This window comes from Aythya ferina (assembly GCF_964211825.1).
Source record: "Aythya ferina genome assembly, chromosome: 15".
Lineage (NCBI taxonomy): Eukaryota > Metazoa > Chordata > Aves > Anseriformes > Anatidae > Aythya > Aythya ferina.
Genome location: NC_140314.1, coordinates 2,958,348 through 2,976,055, shown reverse-complemented (window position 1 = coordinate 2,976,055; position 17,708 = coordinate 2,958,348). Strand labels below are relative to the sequence as shown.

Sequence of the window (17,708 nt, the reverse complement as noted above, 5' to 3'; positions counted from 1 at the left end):
TAAGCTTCAGTGGGTCTGTAAACATCAGGTCAGGTCAGAGGGATGTGACAGCAGCTCTGGCAGGTTTCTTCTGAGAGGAGAACAGGGGAGAAAACCCTTTCTGTGGTCTCTGTGTTGTACAGGCACAGTTTAGGGCAATGTCAGCTCATCCTTTTTTCCCCCTCATCTCAAAAGCACAAAAAGTTGCCAAAGAGCCCCCACACCGGGTTTGTACCCGGGGCGCTGGTTGCTCCACCTGCTTTGCAAATGCTACAGCCGTATTAACACATCTAGGTAAGAGCTACAGCCAGTTAGGAGAGAAACGGGGTTAATTATTAGTTGGGTTTTATTTTAGGCACTTCTCTCTCACATGGAGCGTACAAACGAGGCGAGAAGCTTGTCAGAGCAGCGACTGGCTGGAGAGCCGGGCCCCCTTCCCTCCCCAAATCCCTCTGCCTCCGTGAGTGGTGCAGTATCCTTTTTCCAGGCCGAATAACCACAAGCCAACGAAGGAATATTGTGTTTGTTTGTGTTTTTTTGTGTGTTTTTTTTTTTTTTTTTTTTTAATAACGCCGTGGCGTGAGCGGTGTGAACAGCAGGGGTGCCGATTTCATGCTTCCCTGCTCTTGTAAACAGTGGAAAGGCAAAGAGGAGGAACTCACTCAATCAGAGGATTGTTCATTATGGATGAACACCTAACGCTGGCACCGCGCATCGCCGGCTGCAACGGAGCCTCCGAGCAGCACGAGCCTGGGTGAGGCAGCCAAGAGCATCGGGGCAGGGCGAGCTGCTCCCTGCACGGCTCTTCCATGCTCCTGTTACGAGCTGAGGGTCTCCAACAGGCACAGAAATAAATTCTGCCTCGCAAGGATGGGTACCTGCATCTGCGTGTACCTACAGGTGGTAGCAGGCTGCTTGCACAGGCCAGCAGATAGGGCTGTAAAAAATATACACGTGTGCCAAGGCACTGTGCATGCTCCAGGCACGCAGACTGCTCCCAAATGCACAAAATGACCCTCAGAAATAACCTGGAATTGCCCTAAATCTAGCAGGAAAAACGCCAAGCGTTTCGCAGAGCCAGTGCACTCCGACACCGCGCGCTCTGAATTTTCCCAGCCTGAAATTCTCTGGGGTGTTTCTCTTGTCGAGCATCGCTGGCTTTGTCTGGGGCATTCTTGGCCCTCCTGTTCCAGAGGCATCCGGACACCCAGCCCCACGCACTGGGCTGCAAGCACGTCCCAGCCCCGAGGGATTTCTGCACTGCCCGTTTCTGAACTCGGCTGCAGTCAGGACGGTCTCAATAGGACTTCCTGGACTTTGTTCAGCTCGGTCACATTACTGGTACTGTTCTCAAACACTTGAAATGATGGATTATGCAGTCCAAAAATACAAAATTGGTCTTGGAACTTGGCTTTAAGGCAGGGCAGAGGCTATTTTTCAACCTACCTCTCTGATTTCTGCACTTAAAGCACGCTTTCCAACTTCTCTCTCCAAGCATGTTGAAAAAGGACGACTTCAAACAAGGTCAGATGTGCACAGATTTGGAGACAGATCTCCAGAAGCGTGATTTTATCAGAACGCTGGCATCGTCAGGCACAGGAATTAAACCCTTGAAGCCAGAAACGCTGCTGTACCTTTTGGAGTCTGAATCCTAACGCCTGCTTAATTCCCTGACTGGGGTGGAAGATGTCAATTTGGGTCGTAGTTCTCCCATTCTCTTCTTTTCATACAGAAGGACCCCTGCATTATTTAGTTCGATTAAACAAGATCCTACAACCTATAGATGTTTTTTCCAGACCACAAAGTTAGGCACTACCAGAAGAGGCTGCTTTAAAGGCACCTAGAAAGTGTCCCCTTTACGAACAAGCTGCACGAGACTTGTGTTTATCCCTCGAAAAGTGGATACTGCATAAATAAATCAAGACAGTACAAGGAAGCGATTTGATCCCCAGGCCTCTTCCGAAGGTGGTGTGTGATGCTACAAATAATTAGGCTGCTCACAGGCCTTTGTCCTGTACAAACCAGAAATCGGTGCAAATTTTCCCTTTGCCCCAGGTAACGATGTAGGTGGGAAACAAACTCCGTGTACTGTCTGATTTCAAGTGGTTGAGTAGGGCAGGATGAGAGGTGAATGAAGGGTGGTTATTCTAGGTAAAGGGACCGGGGTGGGCAGGAGGAATCGCTTCCGTGGTGAAGTCCTCACCATTCCTTGTGTAATTAGCCACTTGTCTATGGGCTCCATGTCTGAGTTCCCACCTTTACCTCTCCTCTGTGTTGAGAACAGAAAGGTCCATAAAGAGAGAAACCACAGCAACACCCGTGATAAAGTAACATAACAGCAGCAAGTCGAAAGCTTCACACACACCCACACACACCCACACACCCACACACACCCCGTGGTAGCTTCTGGCAGCAGCTGCATCCCCCTCTGCAGCCCGCAGAAGCATCCTGGCAGTCGTTCAGGCTGCCCACCTCTAAGAGCAGCCGAGGTTAAAGAACTGCTGATGCCTCCTGTCCCCTCTGTGCAGGTTGCAGGCTGCGTGGCACAGCGCTGCAGAGGCTCTCAGGATGGCTTCTTGTCCTCCAGCACTTTGTCCCCGAGCTGGGGCGCGGGCACAGAGCCACCTCTGAAGCTCTGGAGGGGCTCACTGGGGACCAGCACCGTGTGGCAGTTCCAGCTTTCTGGTCTTGCCCAAACGGGGCTGGCTGAGCAGAGCCACGTGTGAGTTTGTGTCCCTGCACCCTGCTACCTGTCCTGCGTGGGATGCCTCTCCTGTCCCCATTACAACAGATAATCAGCTGTGATTTCGTATCTCTCATTTCAGTCCTTGTGCTAGGAGGAAAAAAAAAAAAAGGGGGGGGAGAAAATCACTCCAACTTTATCCACTCTCTGCGTAACACTGGAGAATTGTTTCTTGGACACCTCTCCTCCCAGTTGCGATCGCGCAACAACTCTGTGGCAACAAAAGCAATTCCCAACATGGAAAAGCAATATTAAGAAAACAGCGTATTTTTAGCTCGTCTTGTTTCCAGCTGCTAAATCATATTAAAAGACAGCTAATGCCACGTGACCAGCCGTCTCTCCACAGACCTTTCTGAGAATGACTACATTAGAAATGTCGGATGTGCTGAAATTTAGCACTGGACAACTGTGCTGGAAGAAGACGTGTGTGAAGAATGTGTTGCAAAGCTTTTGGCTCCTCCCTAGAGCTGTTCTTAAATTAGCTCTCTGCCCAAATTAACGCGTGTCTTTCATTTAGGGAGCGCTGCCAGTTTTTTCCTACACATGCCAGGGCTGGTAACTTTAGGGAAGTTTAGTTTTTTTATTTCCCTTCAGAGGAGCCACCCACAAGCCTCACAACGCTAGCCTTGTTTACCAACTACCCAAGGATTGCGTTTCATAACAAGCTATTCCGATTACCTGATCCAGTCATCAGGACCTTTGAGAAGAGGCTGAAAGTCCCTACAACATCTCAGAGCCCAAAGTTCCCTAACCCATGAAGTGCTTGTCCCCAAAAAACTTTGACCCATCAGATTAGCTTCGATTCAGCCCTTTGAACTGATAGCACTCGGGGCAGAGCAGCTGTGCTGGTGCAGATGACACGTCACAGCGGTGCCTCCAGCTGAGCTGAGTGTTAATAAACACGGGGGTGACCCCAAGCCCCAGTAGCAAGTGCAGGCCCCTTGCTTTTGGCTAGCTGGGAACAAGGAGCAGAGTCTCAGATCCTTCCCCAGGCCCTCCCAGTAGCACAGCTCAGTGACTCTGGGGGGTTGGACGGCACCACCAGCTCCAGGGATTCCTCTCTCACTCCCCGGTGTACTTCTGCCCCTGCCTCCCCATGCTTCCCCCTTTTCCTTCTGGAATGAATTTTTGGCGTGAATTTTCATGCTTGAAACTGGCCGCAGGACTGACCTGGGCTCTAAATTACCCTTTTTGCAAGAGGGGGCAGCAAGAAGCAGGCAGGTTTGTTGGGTGGGGGCGCTCCGTAAGAAATCTCTGCTGAAGCCCTGCTGCCTCTGAGCGATGGCCAAGGCAGGCAGGCAGCTGTGATCTGACCCCAGCTGGCTCCAAGCACAAAACTCTCCCTGGCTCACAGCACAAGCTGCCAGGCGTGCCAGCTGCCCAGAGCACTCCCATTTCAACTTCTGAAAGAACCAGGGTGGGATCGGCCAAGGCGTGGGGAGGCGATTCTCCTCGGAGGGTGCGTGTGCAGGCTGCCTCTCCCCTGCTACACTGGCTCTCCCGTGCTCCCTAGTGGTCAGCACACACCAGGATTGGCCTAGGGAAAGGCTCTGCACTTGCTCTGCCATCTAAAAACTTGCACACAGCTGGGTATGAAAGAGTGGAACTGTTCTAAAAAAAAGCAGGGTGGTAGAAAGGGGTTGAGGGATGATCCAAAAGCTCTTTTCACGTCTGCCTTCATAGGGGCATGCACACAGGGGCCAAGCTCACTCTCCAGGACTAGTTTCTAGGATCATCCAGCGTGATGAGGCAGCCTGGGGGGCTCTTTTGCCCACACGAGGTAGCGGGAGCCTGCCCTGGGACAGAACAGCCTGCATGCAAGGACAGCTTTGGCACGGCATGTGAAGCACTAAGTCTACATGATTTCTCCTCCTGTAACTTGCTTTTGTATCCATGCACTTTAAGCAAAGGCTAGCAGATTAAGACTGCACCAACTTCCATAAGAAAAAGCAAAGCAAACAGATGCACACCAGTGTTGACACGATGTTCCCTACTTATTCTTCTCAGCAACAACTCCAGTTAAAGAAATGGACCCCCCAGGCAAGCTGCGTGAACGCAGGACAATTTACCCGCTCTCATTTTGAAGTCTTTTAGGCTGGCGTACTAAGTAGCAGCTCTTTAGAAATCATTACTGAGCAAGTGCTTGCTCATAGATATCAATTTCAAAATAGCCGGTACCGGCACGTCACCGGAATACAGAATGAGAAGTCTCAGTCAAAGCAGCTGTCTCCAGCCTGGATTCCACACACAGCCTCAGAAAACGAACTGCAGAGCAGCCACCTACCACTCCCGTGTTCTGTTTCCGAACATCCAGGGCGGACGCCAGTCCTTTGACAGCCTGTGGATCCTCGTATGTCACGCTGAAAGAGAGGAACAAACCACAGAAACTAGAAGGAAGTCCAGCAGTCACCCGTGCAGAACGTACACGCTGCTCTGATTTACTTCCCCTGCAATCGGAGAGCGTGTTCTTTTTCTTAACAGGACCTGAAGTGTGCTAAGTGCATTCCAGAAGAGGAATGTGCTCTGTATAAAGAGTGGCTATCGGTTCCAGCGAGCTTGTTGAATTAAAAAGAGCAAGATTGGCATTATGAAAGGTAGGCAAATAGGTTATGAGGCACCATAAGCACATCCAACAGCTAGCAGGGGACTCTGAAAGGAGGCCTGATTACAGACCGTGTTTTGCAGAGCTTTCAGGATGACATTTGGAAGCCTGACCTTGACGCATGGAGGGGAGGAGGCAGAGAGAAACTTGAAGACAGGTGAAACCCAACAAGAACTAAAGCAAAGCGTACAAAGAAGTGCACTGAGCTGGTTAATCATCGTCTGTTTGCAGAGGCTGGATTTTTAAAAAGCTTCTTAAATTGCTGCATCGAAAGGAAACGCACTAGCCAGCCAACAGAGGCAACCATATCGTTTCTCTGAGCGCAGGGGGTGAACCAGGAGTTGAAGCAGATGCCAGCACCTGCCCGTAAATCTGCCCCGGGAGGAGCCGTGGGTCTGAGCAGGACGAGCACTTTCCCCTGCAGCGTGCTGGCTTCTCCCAGGCTCTGAGCACAGCACCCAGAGGCTCTCACCTACACATCGTGGCATGTCACACTCGCATCTTTACTGCCTCGCTGTTGCTCACGGAGTACAGTCCGAGGAAGATACAGCAATCCTCCCCTGTGCAATCGCGTGCTCCTTGTTCTATTAGCTCAGAGAAGTAGATAGAGGTGCAGTGTGGGAAGGCTAGTTTCGCGCTTCATTTAGCGCAAGAGACAGAGGGAACTCCATTAAATCTCTCTGCAATGCATCTCCTTTCTGCCTACACATTAGGGCTCTCAGCCTGAAATCTCCAGTGGTAATGCGTGTCTCTACAGTAGAGCACATCTCCTCAACACTGACACCGCAGCTGAGGCACTACAAACAGCTATACTCATGACTGCAAATGAGAGATCGCAGTAAGCTTGCCAGCTGAAGTTTTCCAGAGCTGTTAAGGTCTGAGCTAAACTATTTAACAACATTTCGTGGATCGAGACAAGACATTAATGATGTTCTGACTGCTGGTAGCCACTGCGTCCTCATGAATTTGAAACCAGGAGGAGGCAAGAAATAACATATGAAAGAAAAATACCTGAGTGTCTTTTAATGAATCTCACTTGACAAGGATCAAAGGATTTCTTAATAGGTGCACAGATTTGTTTTACATTAAAATAATTGGACCTGTTAAATACCCATGAAATTGCCAGATTTGCAGCTCTGCAGATGCAAGCCCTTCACATATAAACAAATTAAAGATAGTACAGCAGCCGGGCAAGCTACACTGCCTTGACATCCTGAGAGAGTCTCGCTGCTGGGCCAAAGGGAGAGTTTAACTGGATATTAACTCTGCCCCTGATGACTGCAATTCAGTCACCAAAGTACATCCATGACCTTCAACGAAGGACCCTTAAGCTCCTCTACCTCAAGCACTGGCTGGGTGGACGGGGTGACAAGCTTTTGTGAGAGGAAGCATCTGCAGAAGTAAAAGCAAGCTCATTTCCAAGTTTCCAGTGAGCTCACTAACTAAGATGGTCAAGTAACATTACTCAGCCGGTCTGCTCTGCCCAGAAGTAAGAACTTTCCCATTTTCTAGTACTCATAAAGACCAGCAGGATAAGGCCTGGATTAAAAGCACAAAAACATACATCAAAACTACTTTTGCAGTCTGGAGCGAAGCAAAGAAGTTTCAGATTTATGACCTTAGAAAACAGCAGGGCCATGACTCAAGCAGTAAAGACAAACTCCAACATACTTCTTTCGCTGCTCAGCCAAGGAACTGCCTCTCGTCTGTGCAAACATGTCGAAGTCATCACGGGGGTTACTGTGTTGTAGGGAGCCGAGCGTGCCACTGACGCTGTTTGTACCCAAGTCTGCAAAAGAAACGAACCAATGAAACAGCAAACCACGGGCAAGCACCGCTGCCGTGACTGTGAGAGGAAGTCACTAACAATACAGCTACAAACGTCATCTGGTTAACAGTTGGAGCGCTGAGCACAACTGTCCAGAAGAGGCTGGAGGCTGCCTGCTCCACAACTAAAAGAGGAAAATGGCTCCTTGTAAATCCCAGCAGCCCACTGTGAGAAGAGTTCGCACTAGGGATCTCAGCAATTGCTCAGACCTGCTCCCACACTCACACACCTGGATTTCCTAGCAGCCCCAAGCATGCTGTTCAAGACCCACAGACTGCTCAGGCTTGAAAAGATCCGTGCATTGCAGCCTTGTGCTCATAGACACTGCTTAGATCAGGTACTCACCAAGCCCTGCAAGCTGTGAAGAAAGTGAAGACTGGGGTGTTGAGTTTCCGACCATTGGGCTTACTACAGCTGGAGAGCCAGGCCCCAAATCTATTAAGTTATCTTCTGTCACCTCGTTCAGTACCTGTTGGGGCACAAAAGCACAGTGAGTTACACATGCCGGAGATTTATTCCTGCAGTACAACATTTAACCCCCCAAAAATAATGGTTGCTTCCTAAAAAGACCTTTCTTGTGTACTTCCAAGTGGAGTCCTCTCTTGGGTACTAGGGTGATGAGTGCAGAAGAGAAAGGGTCAGACAGTAAAGAACTGTTTGACTGCTCAGGACAGCAGGGAATCTACATCTCCTCAGATTTATCTAATGTGTCTGTGTTCTCCACCTCTTTTAGCACCAGACCACTGTGAATGTCAGAAGCCTGCCCAGACTCAGAAGCAATCAAAAAAGTCAACAGATGAAAGAAAATCCATCAAGGACTGTAAACACAGAGATGTTTTAGAGCAGCGCCTTCCTGAGCTAAAAGTGTCACCTGAAGTTTGCCACATTCTTATGCTCTTCTCTTTGTTCCCACTATTAACCACCACCACAGGCAGGACCCAGGGCTGGATGGACTTTGATCTGATCTGGCATGGCTAGTATGGTGTAACCACTGCTGCAATAAATGGAGCTAGGTACTTACTCCATTGCTGGCATTTTGCGTCGAACGTCCTGATCGGTAACGTTCAAATCTGTTAAAAAAAAAATAAATCAGAATCAACACGGACTGTTAAAGTGACCAACAAACAACGAAAAATGCAAGTTTATAACGAAGTCGTGAAATGCTTGTGACTGAACTTAGCTTTCATTGCTTCAAAAGAGAACTTTAGAAGCTTTAACTCCAAGCTAGGACAAAGAGAGGACAGCTACAGGAGTTGCATCCTCGCTAGTGTGGATATTAAGTTGACTAATCTGACCTTGCAGCACACGCATGCCTGAAAAACACTGTAGGATTTGTCTTTGTTTTTTTCTTTTTTCATTAAGTGCTTCTTGATAGACTATCCTGTTAGCCAAGGGACAGGAGCAACTGCAGTAAGATTGATGCTCCCAGCTAAACAAGTTGAGCACCGCAGTGAGTCTTACTCCCACTTAACAGCTCCCTCTTGCTGCAATACATGTAAATTAGAAGCCATACGCATGCCAGCACGGCCCTATCCAGGCAGCTTGTGTCAAGAGCAGCAGTACTTAGTAAATAATTTCTTAAACCATTCTGGGTCAGCGCAAAGATCATCAGAGTCTACATTCAAATGGGCTGGTGCTTCCCAGGAAGTAATGATGATGGATAAAAAACCTCACGCTTGTTAGGGGAAGAAGTCTGCCCAGTCAAGATCTGGTCTCTTCTCTGCTCCTTCCCCCTCCAGCCGTACAGCTGGGACCCCAAACATAAACCCAGCCTTCAAGAGCTCAAAAAAGCAGGGGGAACTACCTCCTCCCAAGGCCCATCTGAGCCCAGCCTGTCCTTCCTTACCAGGAGAAGCATCATGATTTCTCTGAAGCTAGATGTTTTTTTTCTCCCCTCATTCAAAAGTAATTTCACACATTACCTCTCTATTTAGTAAAAATAATAATAAAAAATCATTTAATCCTTTGGGTTTTCTCCCAGATGAACAAAATGCCGTGGAGAATCTAAAAAAAAAATATTTCAGTTTGCTTGAAAGTAACAGGAAAATGCAGACTTAAAAGGCAGCAAAAACAAATCCAGGCCCAAATTTCAATTTTAGGAAACCGTGGGTGTCTAGCTTTACTGGAAATCCAGCTCCCTGAACTGGAAACCTACGACACCTCCCACCTCCTATTTCTCACCAGAAGGCTTATGAAGCACACGTTCCTTTACATCCAAAGCTCCAGAGCGACGGCCAGAGCTCCTGCCTCAGTCACTGCCAGAGCTTGGTACCCACACCAGAAATCAGTGTGATGGATGCGGAGCTTTTGGAACAACAGGGGAGGAGCTGGGATTTATTGAAAGGCTCAGACCAGTGCAGCTGCTGTACCACGAAGAGCTTGCTAACACTGCTCACCTCGCAGTCTGCAACGATTACAAACACTTCGGCTACGGGCTGCAAAGCTGCAGATGGAGGAAGGTGGAAAAAATATGAAGGGTGACCAAACTAAGCCTCAGTGACAGTTACACTCTGCCCCTTGTAGAATTACGCTCGTGCATGAAACGCACGCCATCTCCCACAAAAAGCCAGCATTTGTTTCAAAGTTTGCCCCGATCTCCTCTGAAGGGCTAAATCAAAGACAGAATTGAGGCCACAGAGCCTTCTTTCCAGCCTCTGCCGTGACAGCACAGATTCACAGATCTGGAGTCTAATTTATTTTTAAAGGCTTGAGAAACAAAGCCCTGTGCTAAGAACAAGGAACAAAGGGTACTCTTTAGTGCCTCACTCCCCAGGCCTGTCATTACGGGGAAGATTAAACTTTCCCAAGACTGCCGCATCACGTGTCACCTCCTGCAGCAGATGTGGCTGACAGCGCCTTTGTCTGACATGCTGAAAGTCCTCTGACCCAAGTCCCGCCCCTGGGGATGATGCCTGCAGATCAGCTCTTCAAAAAAGCCCAGCTCTGCACAAGCCGGGCTTTTTCAAGATTTTCAGCGTTCTTTAAAAACAAAAAGCCTTACACGCACGGAGGCCGTGCCCGCATCAGGCAGCTCCCCCTGCACCGGGGCTGAAAGGAGAAAGCTCAGAGATCAGAAGGCAGAGAGAGCTCACAGGAGCCTCCCTGAGCCAGGAAGCAGCACAAGCATTTGTGCAGAGCCTAAGCTAGCAAAGTGGAACCAGCAGCCGGGGTTGTGCTATTTTCAGCCCCAAGCTCCTACATTCGTGCAGCACCACCCAGCAGGGACGGACGGGCTCACGTCTCCGCCAGTTCAAAGAGTTTTGCACCAAGTTGCCCTGCATTTTACAGACAGTCCCTGGAAAAATTCAACTGCAAGGACAAAAAAAAAATAAAATCTTAGGATTTAAAGCAACAATTGAAGTCAGAACGTTACCATAAAAGACAACAGAAGGATTTTGTGAATGCTTTCTGTGGTTTGGCTCTCCGCATTTTGTTACGCTGGACCATTGGCCCAGTTGGCCATCTCCATCAACTGACCTCTTTAACAGATGAATAAAATCCCGGAACAAATGTAAACAGTTGACAGAAAAGGTGCCTCACCTTTCGTATCTGAGGAAGACGTTATTTAAATCATCATTCACGTGCAGCAGCTCCTCTGTGACTTCTTCGTTGGACACTCGTGAGATAAGCTCCACAATTCTCTGCTGCATAGCTCTACAGGTTCGGTTCAGTTCCTACAAGGAATGCATTGTGCACACACATTCTGATAAGCAGCTAGCAATAAGTAGATTTAGTTGAGCTCTGTTCACAGCCAAACATATCCCCCAGCTGAGAAACACTAAGACAAGTCTATCTTTGCATGATTAAATGTCACCCAAAAGCACATCTAATCAAACATGCCCTTCAAGAGACGATGGCATAAAACCTTGAGAGCCTATTTACAATTCAACATCCTGATTCTTCTTTAACTCTGAGCTCTTCAGAAAATAAATAACTGTACTTTAGTGATCTGTTTTAAGAATAAAACATGGTAATACAACAGCTTTCCAGAAGAGAGTTTCCAACGAAAACTCCATCTGCTCTTTTTGACGGCATCATCCTCAAAAACTAAAAGATGCACGCGGTGGAACAAGTGGGGAAAAAAGTTCATCAGGGCTACCACCAGTAGCTAAATGTGTGCTACACAGCTGGAAGAGAAGGGCTGGGGACGCAGAACTTGCCAGAGAAGATGAGGGTGAACACACTACAAGGAGCAGGAGCATGAAAAGATGAGCGCCTCGCTCAGAACTGCACTGCACACAGAAACACTCCCATCACCTGAGCGAGCCCACAGGCAAGGACAGCAAAAAGGCAGTGGGAAGTTTCAGAAGAACGTTTTAAAAGAATACAGAGTGAGGGGATTTATTTTAGAAGTCTCTCATTCCAAGAAACCTGGGTGTGAGTTTGCCTGAAGGAGTTCTCCTGCTTCCAGGACACCTCTTTGATCACCAATTACTTAGCAGAATTTTTTTTTACCCCCGTTGGTCTGAAAGGCCTCGAGACCAAAGGTCAGAGCTGACTGGTATGTCGAGGAGGAACTACAAGAAGAAACGTGACATATGGCACGGCGCCACTGACTAGACCCACGGTTTTACTTCAATAAGCACTGACATTTCAACTAAAGCATGTCCCTTCGTCATCTCCCGCCCCCCCCAGCTCCACTTCAGAGCAAAAATTCAGCACTAAACAAGGATGACTTGTTGGTACACAACCTTCGGGATGAAAGCAAAAATGTGTTTGTTTTCCTTGCTTGGTCTGACATCCTAAGCTCTGGATAAATTTCACCTAGTGCAATCCAGCTGCCTTAACAGCTTGAAGAATGTGTTCTCCAATGTCAGTTTTGATCCCATCACTTTAGAAGCAGATTGTGACATTTCAGAGGTTTGTTTGCTGCCTTTCCGAGAGGGCTGACAGTACCTATCTATTCTGCTCAGAGCTGGCTCTCTAGCAAGCTGTTTACATTTGATTGTTGGAGAAAATGTCAGGAATTATTTAAGGAGGATGGCTATATAAACCTCAAAGCAAGGAGTCCTTGCATACGGCACCCGGCTCACAGCTTTCAAAAGACTAACCGCCCTTTGTCATCAAAAACGGGTTCTCACCAGCTCTGTGATTCAGATTTAGGACGCATCCGTCGAAGGGAACCAGTTGGAACGAAGAATCGCTGCTGTCGCTCCATTTTACGATCAAGTTCTTTAACCTTAGAGCTACGCCGTGAGCTTACGCTGTCAAGATGTTAGTAGTTATTTCTGAATGTAAGCAAACCGTTCTACACGGTTTTGGTCTGTCATGGTTTCCTGGAAGCTTCTTTTGCTTTGAGCCGTCCAACCCAATTGGGCAGGAACTGAAAGGCTCTTTATTGCAAAGCCTCTCATCAGATGCCATCGTGGCTCTGAGACAAACACACAATACCGCTGCATGGGAGAGACCGGCTTTTGGATGGATTTCAAGCTCTGATGTATCACAGAGAGCAATTCCCTGCCTCCCTCCAAATGTACTATTGTGGGAGCCCATCCTCCCTGCTGGAGGATCAAAACAGCAGCCTATTTCTGAAGCTATGGAAAAGGCAAATACCACGTTAAGAGCAGCAGCTGGAATGCCAGATCACAGTATTCCTCATCTGTGCTGCATTTGTTCCTCAGCCAAGGGCACCCCGCTACCACCAGCCTGGGGAAGCAGATATGAAGCTTGACCCAAGAGCTCAGCTAATACAGTTTTCTGAGATAATAAATACAGCTCTGGATTGAGACTTTCCAGGAAAGAAAACTCTTCTGGGTACTCCATCAAACCCTCTGGACAGCAGGAAACTTCAGCTGAGCTCCTGCCTTAAGCCACTGGCTTCAGGAGAAGCTACAGCACATCTGGAGGGAGAGTTCATATATTTCGAGATGCAGAGAATCCACAGACCCTTGGCAATATTTAGTCCAGCTGGAAATACGGAGTGTTCTTTCCTGCAGTGACTGGAAATGCTTTACCATCGCATGAGTGATGACAGAGGACTTGAAAGCAGCAGAAACGCTCAGTGCTTACCGAGCCCATGGCAATTTTAGGCTGTGTTGTGGTAAAGACGACTTTATGTTCAACATTAGGAAAAAAAATAGCTACATGGGCAAGAAGGCACTGGAGCAGGTTTCAAGGGAAGTTAGGAAATCCTCGTCACTAGAAGCTTTAATAAATGAAGAACATTAAGTGATGAGACTACCTGGGGTCAAGCATAGCCCAAATTCGTTATGTAAACCAAGCAAGCCAAGGCACTGAAGTGAACGACAACAAAAGCCACCCCCTCAAAAAACACTCAAGCACAGAAAGGATCAGAATCGTATCTGCTAGGGAAGCATTACCTGGAGTAACTCAAGGTCTGAGGAATCCTCTTGTCCAGGTACCATTTCTGTCAGCATTTCAGACATCACTTTTGTATTCCCACGAACAATATCCAGTTCACTGCGCAGCCGGGCAATCTATTTTGGGGTAAAAAGACAGCAAGATGCTACACAGGCTTGTGGCTTTAAGCAGATGATTTTTCAAGAACTGACTTTGTGATACATCTGGTTCTGTCTGACTTAATATCGGAAGCTCTGGGTATTCTACTGGAGGGAAAAAAAAAAGTTAAAGGCAAAAAACCTTTTACCCAGGAGACAGTTTTAGAAAAAGCAACAGAAAAAGAAAAGAACTTTGTAGGACTGGTCAGTATCACAAAGCCAGATGTGCTACGCTCGTATGGAAGGGAAGTAATTGGAAACAGCAGCTAAAAACAGATTTTGGTTGCAGTATACCTTGTGTATCTCACTCAAATATGGGGAAAGATATACAACTTTTGAGCATGATCTTTGGCTCTGAAGTTACTATTTTTGCACAGAGAAAAGCTGAGCTTATATTAGGGCATTTGCTAGGGTCTTAGGCATGCAGGCTTAAGTCCTTGTCGGAAAGGCTTACTGCATCTGCAAGACATTCTGTGCCTCTGAAGGCGTGGGGCTCGTGGGAGTAACTGTCTACCTACAGCACAACTGCTGTGTCGATTGGTGTATCAGACTGAGGTTTCATAACTGCTGCCATTAGGAGGCCACATGTACAAATAACCCTAGATTTTACAGCACAATAGGAGGAAAGATTACTAAGCAGAACCAGACTTTCTTAGGCAATTAAAGTCAGAAGAGTTAAAACCAGAGTTCCTCTGCAAACTAGCTTTTAATTTGATCTGCTTAGTCACACTCAGAAGAATAATCATCCCAATACCTGTTCAGAGTTAGCAGTGATGGGACCAGTCACGTTCAGAGCTGGAGCCTGAGGAGCAGAATACGCCGTTGGAGAAGTTGAAGAGTAAGAACTGGTGCTCATCCTTTGCTGAGACTGTGAATTGTGCATATTTGCTGCAGGATCAACTTCGGGAACACTCTGCCACATCAGAAAGACAAGAGTTCAAAAGCTGAATGGTGACGGCACTTGCTTTGTCAGCAACCTCAGGCCAGATATGTTCAAATATAGAACATAATTGTACCTTGTGGAAAAGGTCAGTGTAGTCATGAAAACAGACTAGCAGGCCAGCCCATAAACAGCCAGCTGCAACCAAAATGCATGCCCGTATGTTTTGACCCAACCCACGTGCATTTAAGTTAATTTATCTTTACAAGAAAAGTGAGAAGAAACATGAAAACAGGAGCTAAAGATAAATAACTGTAAATAATTTAAAACTGGGAATTAAACTGCAGGCTTACAAAAGATGATGTGATAAATAGATACCGGATTTAATTGATCTTGACACAAGGATTGCAATCTTTCAGCCCTGATCATCTGCATTTACCACTTCAAAGACTCATTAACTTCTCAGGGTGAATAATCAGCACACCTGTGATCATAAAGTTACTTACTAGCAGCAGTTTTGTCAACTTTACAGGCCTAACTGTTCAAAGGTATAAAGACCTCACGTTACCATGGGATCAGTGGGAAATTCAGACTCTGTACACCTTTAAAAGACAGGCTTTGGTTCAGGCTTATCACTAACAGAAACAAGTAGAGTACTGAGAAAAGGAAGCAAATCTGCATCACATATCCTTCTGCTCTCTATTTGAGCAAATTAGCTGCATTTATCTGGTGGGTTTGTGGTACGAGACAAGTGTACAAACCTCAAAACTCTTTTCAGTATGATGCTTGACTCCAGGGAGGAGAAACCATTACTTTATCAACCAGCCAAAATGCAGCTGTATTATGCTTCTATTACATGCCCCTTCGCTATAAAAAGGTCTTTTCAGAAGTGAGAAAATAAGCCCAATTCAGAAAAACAGGAGGAGAAAAAAGAACAGTCACCCAACTATCTCCACGTCTCTGGAAAATGCCCCCGGCACTGCAATGCTGCAACTTACCCTCTGTGGTGTGTGGATTGGAGATAAAGCATCAAGATCTGCCATGGGAAACTCTATGCCTTTCCTCTTGAGTTCTTCATAAATATGCACTACTCCAGTTAAATCAGGGCTACTTCGAAAGGCATCAGCCCAAGCCTGGAAAACACGAGGGATTATCCACAAACCTTCCCAGTGAAGTTCCTGATACATCCTGACCTTGGGTACTAACTACAAAAGCTTTCACATATTTCAGCCTCAAAGGGAAGCTGTAATCATTAAACCTGATCTGAAAGATCCTACAAACGTTATCAAGACAGTCACGTAGGCACTTTATATGACTGTAACGCAGACAGCAACCCAGTGCACATTAGCTTCGTACAGCCCCGCTTCATCAGGATCTATAAATGCAAGTGAAAGCCTCTTCCAAGCTCCTCTCCGTAGCACTGATTGCATGCTGATCTTTTCTTCATATCCTGTGGCCAATGACCCACCAAAAAAAAGCCTGCATGAAAGATTAAATCGATCTAGGCAACATTTATGAAGTCACACAGCAATCCTACATAACCTTAATTTATTCTGTTAAACATCCTCATCTATCAAGGAAGAAAAAAAACACATCTGTCAAGTTTTTGTCAGTATTTTATTTGGACCAAACTTAAATAAAGAGGGCTGTTTCTGAGCTTCTTATATCGCAAAACATGCAGTGCCACGAGCAGCAGAACTAATGAAGCCTGTATTCTTATGGAGCATATCCAACACTAAGACACCCCGCAGTGTCAGAAAGAGCAAGCTTAAAGGGAGAATTTCCCACAGCCAGAACACTCGTAATATCTCTCCCGCTTGAGCCCTCTCGTGTCTAAAAAGACTTCAATTCATATTTGAGCTTTTCCTTCACTGGGAGCACTAAGTGCTTCTCTTCGCCAGCCAGCCTCCCGTACTCATGAAGCTGTTCACAACGTAACATCCTGAAAGAGTCTACCCCCTTTCTTTTTTTTTTTTTTCTGGAAATTTGCCAGGTATTAACAATTTAGGGGAAGGAAAAACTGCAATATTAACTCTATTTTTAACTCAATTAAAAATGAAGCATTCCACCAAGCCCCCACGTAAGTGAGGTAGAGTAGAAGTGGGCTCCAGAACTACTGAGAGATGTGTGTGGGCTCTGAACTTAATTCATTTAGTCATCCCTTTTACAGCAGTTCTTTGACTATTTTTATTTTAAAAGCTGTTTTTAAACCCTGCTTCGTACTGAAGAGGAGAGAAATCAAAGGTAGCAAAACAAGATAAGAAATAATATTAACTTTTAATGTGCATTTGTAATTTGTTCTATTCTAAGAGCATTTCCTACCCTATGTGCTCAGGAGACAACCTATTATCGCCTGCAAGCTAACAATTCTGTGTTTGCTTCTTAGCTTTGCTCAAGTAAATTAATGTTCTGATGCAGCGCAAGTCCAAACAGCCCCATCTGAGCCATGGAAACCAGCTCGGACTGCAACGAGCCATTCAGTTTTCTTGGAAGTGACCTTCAAAACCGTCCCTCATTATCACGGAGACATTCACTGTGCAGGTACCTCTCTGCTCTCGCACTGCCTCTGCATTATCAATTTATGTCAGGAGTCATCTGAACGTTGCTTCTCCATAATGGTGCTCCCCACTTCAACTCTATTTGCAAGTAAGAGTGAAAAATGTTCAGCAAGGGATGTTTTATTTAATCGTCATTCAGAAGAAACGTAGAGGCAAAAGCCTGCTGCCTCCTTTCACGAGGCTTGCTGGCCCAGGAGGATGTACTAATGCATCCCCTGCTTCCCTGGGCATTAAGGACAGAACTCACTTCATCTGCACTCTGCCTTTCTAACATATTCCCTCTCCTACGACTCTGCTGGAGAAAGGAGATACTTACATTTGTACTTCTCATCTGCCTGAGCTGGGGACGTTATCTGTACCAACACGTCTCGTGGAGGTCACATCCAGGACTGGGCACCATTGTCCTGAGCACTGCTACACGCGTTGTTCGACAATCCCTGTCCCAGACAGCTTACAATTCAACGAGGCAGAGGTAATATTAGCTCTGCTTTACAGATAAGGAGCTACACAGAGAGCTTAGGCTTGCCATTGTCCGAAGCAGCGTATGACAGAGGTGAGATTGAAACTGAGATCTGAGACCTTTGGAGGCTTTGGGCCAGACGATCAAAGATAGGCGCTTCAGGACGCTGCTGTCTAGGCCCCACTTGGCACTCTGCGTGC

General features: G+C 46.7%; 1 protein-coding gene across 3 annotated transcripts in view; it reads right to left on the bottom strand.

The window, feature by feature from the left end:
- The window catches only part of TOM1L2 (target of myb1 like 2 membrane trafficking protein), a 51,323-nt gene that overhangs the window by 11,708 nt on the left and 21,907 nt on the right, over positions 1-17,708 (bottom strand). For 2 of the 3 annotated variants that reach the window (XM_084536770.1, XM_084536771.1), the window contains exons 5-12: positions 15,489-15,623; positions 14,365-14,523; positions 13,473-13,589; positions 10,693-10,826; positions 8,174-8,222; positions 7,498-7,621; positions 6,996-7,113; positions 5,007-5,082 (exon numbers count right to left, since the gene is read on the bottom strand). In XM_084536770.1, the coding sequence (XP_084392896.1) occupies positions 5,007-5,082; positions 6,996-7,113; positions 7,498-7,621; positions 8,174-8,222; positions 10,693-10,826; positions 13,473-13,589; positions 14,365-14,523; positions 15,489-15,623 (912 nt within the window). Of the gene's footprint in view, positions 1-2,182; positions 2,249-5,006; positions 5,083-6,995; positions 7,114-7,497; positions 7,622-8,173; positions 8,223-10,692; positions 10,827-13,472; positions 13,590-14,364; positions 14,524-15,488; positions 15,624-17,708 lie in introns of all 3 variants that reach the window. The other variant, XM_084536769.1, reaches the window with a different exon arrangement.